This window comes from Thunnus maccoyii, chromosome 2 (assembly GCF_910596095.1).
Source record: "Thunnus maccoyii chromosome 2, fThuMac1.1, whole genome shotgun sequence".
NCBI lineage: Eukaryota > Metazoa > Chordata > Actinopteri > Scombriformes > Scombridae > Thunnus > Thunnus maccoyii.
In genome coordinates this window covers 17,235,973-17,245,714 of record NC_056534.1, presented here as the reverse complement: position 1 = coordinate 17,245,714, position 9,742 = coordinate 17,235,973, and the positions used below count along the sequence as shown (strand labels likewise).

Sequence of the window (9,742 nt, the reverse complement as noted above, 5' to 3'; positions counted from 1 at the left end):
CTGAAACAGAAACAGAAAAGATTTTAAAAAATGACTAAATTGTCAGTTCAGTCGCTAAAACTGCAGGCTGCACTTGAGAACTATGAACTATCTCCAATCTTACCTTCAAAGTCAAGAGTGGCGATGATAACAGTGGTCACTAACAGAGTCCAGAGGTGGATTTTGAGGTACTTGTAAGTCCATGTGCACTTTTTAAACAAAAAATTCTGCCTCCAGTCATCCAATCAGCTGTCAAAGGTATTTTGATTTTTCTATTTGTCCTAAAGGTGTGAAATGTGATGAAATGATGTATTTGGGGGGATAATCCTAAAAGCCTGTTGTCCACTGTCCATGCAAGACTTAGAACTAATCTCATGGCTGTTGGGAAACAGTGAAGTAGTTTTACTGGACATGATTCATGTACAGTACTCAGCTTTATGTTGTTTGTGAACACATCTTTAAAATAGTTAGATAGTGCCCACCTTAATCCTTTGTTAGTCCTTTTGACTTTGTCCATATTGTACAAGTGTATTTTGTTTAGTGTTTTATTGTAAAATGTATTGAGACAAATGTTAGTGATTTACCTTAGACAGATTTTCACTTTGACATCTAGAATTTGTAATACCGAATTTATCGAAAATAACGTTTGTATTTTGATATTTACCATGAATAATATAAATGCCAATGTGAAAATGCTCAGCTGACATTCAATTATTAACAAGCAGGTAGGAGGACCTACGGTGGCCGCAAAACTCGCAAAAAACGTGAAAAGCCTTCTCTAGAGCCAGTGTTTGGTTTGTCTGTTCTGGGCTACTGTAGAAACATGGTGATGCAACATGGCAGTCTCTGTGGAAGATGACCCTCTCCCATAGATGTACTATAAAGAGCTGGATCCTGGACTGAAAATGGCGCCTATTCAGTCCAATAAGAATTGCTTGCCTGGTACATACGGCAAAAAGGTTTCTAGCTTCTGGGTTTACTTCTGAGGGTCTGGGGATCAAAAATCCATAATAGAAAGAGTCATCACTGACCTTGTTTGCAGTCCGAGGTGTCCTGTCAACAGTATTACAGCTGTCTCTTTTACAATGGTGGTCTATGAGGAAAATGCTTTTTGGGATGCAGGGAGATTTTTGACTGCAATACTGCAAGTGGCCACTGGGAAAAATTGACCACAAGTTGGGGTGTCAAATCTAGCTCTTATAGCTCATGACCATCATGATCCATTTAAGTTAACAAAAACACAACAATTCTTATTTTCATGTGATTATACATAAATTAAAACATGGTTATGAATATTTTATACCATTCACGCCAAGTCTGTTCCGCTAGATGCCACTAAATTCTACACATTGCACCTTTAACTGATGTTATTTTATAGCACTTCATTCATTCTTAAAACATTGCCTATGAACATATTGCAGGTGGCCATTACATTTGTAAATGCAATATAATTGGGAAAACAATTTAGTATTATATAAACACAATTTCTAAGAGAAAGGGTTAGTTCACAGTCTTTTTTAAAGGACTAATCAAAAAATGTTTGTCTCTCAAAAGTGACTTTACTCTGTTTAATGCAGAGTAAATTATACCCTGACACATGTTTTATAATATACAAATAGTCTTTATCACTGATATGGGTGGTTTATAGAGGTTGAGAGAAGAAGGCTTTGTGAAGATATGTTCATAGGACTGCAGGGGAACATTTATCTCCAGACATAGTGGTTTTCAACACTACATAAGCTTTAAATCTAAAACCCCCACAGATAATATCACTCGGTCACTCGAAGCTAAACAAAACAAAAGTTAATTTCTTCTACATTAGTTCCTTGTTTTGGATGTAGATATAATGGACTCCTACTTTTCTGTTAGTATCTGATGTACCAAATCATGTGATGGTGGATGTTGCAGACGAACACTACATTTATTTATGCAATTGAATTATTTTATTTCAGATTCTACAACAATTGTACAAATTGTTGAAATTAAAGAAGTTTGCCTGTTTTTCAGCTGGTCACTGGTAACTAGTGTAACCATTTGAGAGGAGACTTCATACACCCAGTAGTGCTGTTTACTATAAAGTACACTTGATTAAAGTTATGAGATTAATAGACTATGTTTATCAGCAACAGTATATTTGTCATATGCACAATGTGGACAATATGCTGAAATGCACATTTTATTTCTCACTCTTCTTTGGTTCTAAACAGCATGGATTCAATATGATGATCTTTATTTTAAAGGCCGTCTATAGTCACATTCTTTGGTTGAAAAAAAAATCCTTCTCAGTAAATAACACAAGACATAGAAATCAATATTTCATTCAAACATAGCTTCAGTAATTATTTATTAAATTTCAGTTGGACAGTTTATATATATTGTAATAGTAAGTTTGCACTGAAGTTAGTCAGTCCGGTGCTTCTCTCATTTTCCGATTCCGGGGATGATTGGTGGAATGACTGGTGGAATGACAGGAGGAATGATAGGTGGGATGACAGGTGGGATGGGAAAAGGGAAAGGAAAAGGAAAAGGAAAAGGCCGCGGGTATGGTAGTGGGATGGGTAAAGGAAACGGCTGAAACTGAGTCTGCATGTTATACTGGTCCATCTGGAAAACAGTTTGAAGAAAAAATGCTGATGACATACTGTACAGAGGTATATTCTGTAATATATGCGAGAATCCTTTGATAGGCCTGTGTGCAGACACTGACCTCTTCACTATCATCTGAGCGTTTGACTCGTTTTTTATCCTTTGAGACCTTAAGAAACAAATGATCTCACATCAAAAACTATGAACAGACCTCAATATTGAGCACTGAACACAACATAACACCACCATAGCAACAAAACATGTGACTCATAGACTGATCTAAGGATTGTTGTTATGGTTGGTTTAAGATACTTACAGGGAGAGAGGAACACAACACTGTGAAGCACAAAATCAAAACCAGCAGTTTCATTGCTCAGATAAGCTTGAGTCCCTTGTAGAGAAAAATGAAAACAATGTATCAGCTGCTAATTCAACCCGTTGTGCAATATTTTTAAAAAATGAACAAACATCTTACCTTGAGTGAAAGAATGCAGATTTTAATAATCCCCACGTTGGATTCCTGATTCTGAATTTTGAAATGATTCCCCACCTGTCCAGTCAAACTTTTTAAAGCCATTTTTATCTCTCAGTCATCCAATCATCTGACTCAGTGGGCTGTGATTTTGTATTTCTATTAATGGTGTTTAATGTGATGAAACCATGTATGTGGTGGCTCACTCTGACCACAGTCCTTACAAGAGTCAGACAGATGCTCAGAGGTGTTGGGAAACCAAAAAGATGTTGAGACTACATGTGAATCATGTGCTCTGTTATTGAAAGATTATACATCTATCCATCTTTATTGTGATGCACACTTTTGTAGTAGAAATGGCACAGAAGTACTTGATTTTAAGACGAAAAAACACACTTAGTCCACATATTTTTCATTTATGAAGTTTATTTAGGATATACAACAGAGAATGAAGTGATTGTGTGGTTAAGACAACATTATTTAAATTTGAAAAGAGAAAAACAGAACAGTTGTGGGTTCTCCGTAAAGCATTACACAAACTGACACAAAGACAGAGTTGATATCAAAAATCCATGTCACTCAATGCTGGTTGTCATTCACCCATTGATCTCTGGTTAAATTTCTGATTTTAGGTTTTTTTTAGATTTTAGATTTTAGATTTTAGGTTTGGCGGTAGTTTTAGGTTTGGCGGTAGTTTTAGGTTTGGCGGTAGTTTTAGGTTTGGCGGTAGTTTTAGGTTTAGCAGTAGTTTTAGCAGGCGCTTGAGTAGCAGGTTTCTGTGGCTGGAGGAGGGTAAGAAGCAGCTGGAGCCACTGTTGTGGAGTCATCTGAGGCACACTGGGTATTATCTGCAAGAAAATCAGAGGCATTCATTGTCAAATATACAGCAGTGAATTTGACAGAAAGAGACAGTCAGGTGTGGAGAAGGCACTCACCTCATTGGAGAAAGAGCCAGAGTTAGAGCCAGAGATGGAGCGGGCAAGTCGTTTGTGCTCTATGTCCATCTGTGGAGAATCCACAAGTTGCAAGTTTGATGTTGCCTGTTACACTATTATAATGATTGTAATGGTCTCAACATATAAAGACACTGAGTATGAGAACGTTACACTTACAGGATGAGCCAAAGCGAGGCTCAGGATGCATCCAAGCACAAATATGACCTTCAGCATGGTTTCAGTGATCACACCTGTTGAAAAGAAAATAATAAAGATGAATAAACAACTTGAAAAATATCAACAAAATCACATTTTCTCCAATCACATACATATAAAAAATATCAATATAATTACAGTCAAGTCTTCAGAACTTCAGTAGACTATATCATAGGTGGTCAAGGAGGTTGTTGTAGTGTTGTTGTGTGGCAGTGAGCTTCTCTTATATACAGTTACAGGAGCAGATGTCATCTCATTAGCATATGCAGCGTTGTTGGGAAATTGCAATTTAGGAAATCTCCCACCTACGCATTTCACGGTATGCCTAAGGATCACATATAATAACCACACCTGCACCATGTAATATGTGGCATTTATGTAATAGTCCAGATCAAAAATAATGTACTACACTTTACTGTATTTGTCTAAGATTGTAATTTGATTTCAAAAGTTGGAATACATTCAGAAAATATTTTATATTAACACTGTGATGTATAGTTTCCATCTTTTTACTCTCCACCCTTCAGTATTAGAAAACAAATTGGATTATCTGGTCTTATGATTACAAATCAGGTAAATTAGTGGCTTAAACAGGTAACAGGCAACACCCAAATAAGCATACATTTCTTCTTGACTCCTCTTGTTTTAGGAAATAACTTGCTGATATCAAGTAACTCTGCTACTCAAGTAATGCACTATATGTAAAGTACATTCATTTAAAATTTATCTATTGTCTGTCTATCAAGGATCCCTCCTGTGTTGCTCTTCTTGAGGTTTCTTCCTTTTTATCCCTGTTAAAGGAGTTTTTTAGGGAGTTTCTCCTTATTTGAATCGAGAGTCTAAGAATTGAGGATGTTGTATTGCTGTACAGACTGTAAAGCTTCCTGAGGAAAATGTGTGATTTGTGACATTGTGCTATACACATAAAATTGATGTTTTCTATTTCCAATTTCTATCTGATTATCATTTTTTTATCATTGCTACCAGTTGTGTCGTTGTCTTCATGTGCTGTTGCTAAAAGCAGGGATTAAAGTCAAGACATTAGCAAACAACATGTGAAGTAATTGCTGTTTAGCATGTAATCAAGCGTAACAAAGATGTGGTTTTCTGAGAAATGTGTAGTGTGTCTCAATGTCTGAAGCCTGATATAAGTATCAATGCATGATGGGCCACACACATAGAGTACTTGCACCGTGCAGGTGAGTGCTACAGTAGATGCTATAAACGACATGCTCTATGAAATGTCTGGTCTATTTTAGGGCATAGACTAATTATATTCATTTCAATTTTATAATATTTTCTTTCAGGTTCTTCAGAGACAATGCAGTTCTTGTGTATCACAGCTTTACTTCTGGCAGCAGTAGCTGCTCATGTGAGTGTTTCTTTTGATACTTTTGGTGACCTTAGAATCACTCATAAAGACTTAAAACTTCAGATTTTAAGCTGGTCATTTGTAATTTTCTTTTCTTTTTCTTTTTTTTTCAGCCAGATTCCCAGACGCCATGGCAGGATAAAGAGTTTCCACCTACAGGTGATCCCCAGCTGGACTTTAAGGTAACAGGGAATAAACATAAATAGACACACAGGTCCAGAGCTGCTGCTACTACTCTCAGTATTTTTTGAATTTTTTTTTTAGCCTGGTGATGATGAGCAGGCAACAAATTCCCCAGAAGATGGACATACAGGGTCAGGAGGAGGCAGTCCAGAATGGGTATGTGGTGTTTCAAGTCTTATAAAACTTGGCTAATCATAATGAAATGGTGGTTGGAGATGATCAGTGATCACAATCCTTTTTTTTGTTTGGGACAGTCACATGAGATGCCCACTGGACTTCCAAACTGGCCCTCTAAAGAACCAAGTATGGAACCCATGACCCATGATTGGAGTGACTACCAGACGGGAAGACCTTCTGTGGCATCTAATCGAGGCAAAAGACAGGTATTTAAAACCAGTTCTTATATGTTTAGTAGTCTCACTTAGGGAATTGTTTGAAATTTCAGAAGAGAGGTTTATTTGCGTTCTTTCTAAAAGTTTGTTTTGTCTGTTTCATAACTGCAAACATATTTTTGTTTTTTTACCGGGATTTTATAGGCTGTAACTGTAGGTTTCAAAAAAATGAAGCTTAAGCTTGATGCTCTAACGATTCCTCTTGTCCAAATCCACACCAAAAAATCTAGAGGACCACTTGGTAAAGTTGAACTGTTTACTTCAACACAAAAGAACAATTTTCCATTTTCAGAGTTATCAAATTACTGAACCAAACTCAAGCAAGAATCATTAATGAGATAAAAAGGACAGAAGTCAAAAAACTGTATGGCTCCACTCACTGCTTGCCTGACTCCCCCCAAATTACCACACCTTCTCCTCCTGTGAGAGTATCAAAGACAATTAAAGGTGCACAGTTACTAGGAAGCATCAATCTCAGTCACCTGTTCCCAAATATTACAAATTTAATGTAAATGAGATTTTATGCATTTTAAACTATCCACACATATTTTAAGTGCAAGGAATCAAACAATGAACTTGTTACATTACTGTTAATAGGAACTGTAAATACATCAACCTGTAAGTACTGTAAATATTCCTTTCAATTCCTTCTAAATCAATGAACCATGTAAATTACTGCTGTTTGAATTATATGAACTTAAATTATTGCATGCTAATTAATCAAACATTAATAAACTGCATTTAGGCTCCTCCAGTAACTATTTCATGGTGAGCAACAGGCAGGTGTGGTGACTTTGTCAATTAATAGTTGCACCATAGCTCCCTAAAACCACATAATGTCTTTTTTATATTTCTGTTTATATAGGCATCAAACAAGCAACAGAATTATAATTCATGAGCCTTAGAGGTGTTGGAGAGATCCAGACTAGCTGTTTTCCTCTGATTACAACCTTAGTTTTTGTCTGAAAAATGCTAGATGAATTTGCTTGCTGGCTTCCTGATATGAACACAACTGGTGGCTTCTGTGTTGATTTGGTTGGTAATGAAAATGCCATGAATGTGGGATCTCATTGGAGATTGTCTTTGTTTATCTTGACAGAGGCAGATGATAAAATGCCGTTCCAGCTCCTACAAAACAGAAATAAACAAAATGGAAAATGGATGTGTTCGTTAAGTTAACTTTAACTTTAAGCTAGCAGCATCTAGCTGTGTAAATCAACTTTATAAGTGCCACTAAGCTGGAATCTATATATCTAAAGGTGAAGACAGATGTGATATTGGGGGAACAGACACATAGGCAATAAACTGTGAGAAACAAACGGATGGATTTCAATAATAAAAGTACTAGAAATGCATGCATTACTTTACATGTGCTACATGTGCTTACACAGGCTCCTGACTTTGGTGTCATGACTGATGAGCCTGGAGTCCCTCATCCTGGATCCAGCAGGCACTTTGGGAGACCCAGAGGACCTCCAAGAGGCAAGAGGCCCAACATGAGAAACCCTGCTGCAAAGGTAAGCTCAAAATGAAATTAGTATTGTCATTATAGCTTTTTCTTTTTTAAATGTTTTTAATGCATTATGTAAAGAACCTTGAATTGCCCTTGTATATTAAATGTCCCATATGAATTTGTCTATACTGAAATGAAAAAGTAAGACAGAAGTGTCGTTAATTGGCTCTCTCTCTCATCAGACTCTTCAGTTTGCTCTTGACTTTGAGACTTTAAATTGGAGGAAAATTTTAAATTCTAAAAAGCCCTTTATACTCATCTCTACTTTTGTTTGTTTGTTTGTTTTCCTTTTCATGGTTATTTTTTTTGTTTGTTTTTATATTGTATCTGTATTTTACATTTTTATTTTGTGTTTTGTGGTGAAGCACTATTTGAGATCTCCTGTAGAAATGTGCTTTACAAATAAACTTCACTCACTTATTTAAGCATCTCAGCTAAACCATGGTATTTGCTCTGTCTTATGATAAAATATGATCTACAATTACTTCTTTCTTGTTTCAGGGCAACATGGTGTTTTCCCCAATCTTCAAGGTAGGACTGATGTTGTCTCTTAATATGATTTCATAATATACTTATACAGGACAGGTGGAAAACACTCATGTTTTTATAACTCTTTTTCAGGTTGACAGCGTGACAGTTCAGGTAAGACCTGAACTGTTTGTAGTATTTGTTGGTATTTATTAGTTTAGTTAGTATTTATTTGTTTGACATTTGGCATCGACATTTTTTCAACTAAATGTGTGGCTTTTGTTTCTAGAACATCACCAATGCACCACTGAAGGAGGTAAACAAATCACCTAAATCAGTATCTTAATTTATGTTTTATTTTTGTTAAATTTTAAGATTGCTCTCACCCTCTCACCCTCTCATCTTGCAGGGGGAGAACTTATTTCTGCAGCCGAGGGTAGGTAACTGAGGATGCAGTCCGAATACACAGTTACAGTTTTATCATAGGTAAAGAATCACAAGATAATACTAATGATTGACAATCCATCCATAGCACGGTGGAAGAGGACATCATCATCATAAGGTATAAAAACAAGTCATACTATATCTCTACTTGAACAATTATTACAGTAACAAAGATCAGACACTCAGCTGGTTTGATTTTTACTGTTTGTTTCACAGGGAGGAAATCATGGGCCTCCAACACAGGTATACTGACTGAATTTAGTTTGGTTTCATGTTTGATTTAATATTCAAGACAGCTGCATTCAGATTTTTGTTCTTTTGTTTTTCTTCTTTCAGCAATATCTGAAGCTCATCTACAACGCCACAGAGCCGGTAACCTCCTTTCTCACTACAAAATGAAGCTGATGTCTGTGTTAACTGTGTATTATATGATTTGTTGTTTTTTAAATATGTTGTCATAACCACAACCATAATTCTTCTTTTTCCTTTTGAAGAACAAAGTCTCCATTGAGTATGGGGTTTTGAAGCCTGTAAGTACAGACAATTTGTTAGCTTGTTGCACTACATATGTGTCTAATTCCAATTCTTTATGTATTTTTTTTAATTTTATTTTAATTAAAATGTGGAATTCTTGCTTCCAATCCCTCCTCTCATTCAACTTTTACCCAAAGCTTTCTGTTAGTATGTGCAGGCATTCAATCACCAGTAAATGTGCCAGTCATAGACGCAGTATGCAATTTTGTAATTTTTGAACTGGAATATAATGAACGTGATTTGGAATGAGCCAAGTGACAAAAAGTCATTTTCAGCACATTAACTGACATTTCATTAACTTGAGATCTGCATTGTGGGATTAATTTGAATATTTTTCTTATATTTAAGACAAATCCTGGTAAGCTTTTCAGAGAGGAAAACAATCTAGAAGAAGATTACTGACCATAAAAGGTGAGTGTGTCAATACAGTAATGCTTATTATACCTGAATATCAATTTGCTAACTGATGCTTACTGTATTTCTTATTTCACACTTTTCTCAGGGGGAAACAAACAGCTCCAAGTTTGATCCATCTACTTTAGACTGGAAGTCTCTGGAAAATCATTAATGTAATTCTGTATTTTCCCAGAAAACCCAAAGTTCTGTGCAGCACAATAAATTTCTATTAAATAATTCACTTTGGCAAAG

At 35.9% G+C, this 9,742-nt stretch overlaps 1 protein-coding gene across 1 annotated transcript; it reads left to right on the top strand.

Moving 5' to 3' along the window:
• Positions 1-5,509: 5,509 nt before the first annotated feature.
• On the top strand, positions 5,510-9,727 carry LOC121885251. The gene is made up of 15 exons (XM_042394530.1): positions 5,510-5,560; positions 5,674-5,742; positions 5,825-5,899; positions 5,998-6,126; positions 7,527-7,652; positions 8,150-8,179; positions 8,270-8,290; positions 8,406-8,432; positions 8,526-8,552; positions 8,649-8,678; positions 8,777-8,803; positions 8,897-8,932; positions 9,055-9,090; positions 9,443-9,505; positions 9,597-9,727. Exons 1-14 carry the CDS (start codon positions 5,510-5,512, stop codon positions 9,494-9,496), a joined length of 738 nt encoding a protein of 245 aa, XP_042250464.1. The 3' UTR covers positions 9,497-9,505; positions 9,597-9,727.
• Positions 9,728-9,742: the final 15 nt, after the last annotated feature.

Excerpts from the sequence above, each read along its gene's own strand:
- LOC121885251 (XM_042394530.1), top strand. The coding sequence starts at position 5,510 with ATGCAGTTCTTGTGTATCACAGCTTTACTTCTGGCAGCAGTAGCTGCT. Across the intron at positions 8,433-8,525 it reads CCAATGCACCACTGAAGGAG|GGGGAGAACTTATTTCTGCA; the intron begins GTAAACAAATCA and ends CTCATCTTGCAG. Across the intron at positions 8,933-9,054 it reads TCTACAACGCCACAGAGCCG|AACAAAGTCTCCATTGAGTA; the intron begins GTAACCTCCTTT and ends TTCCTTTTGAAG.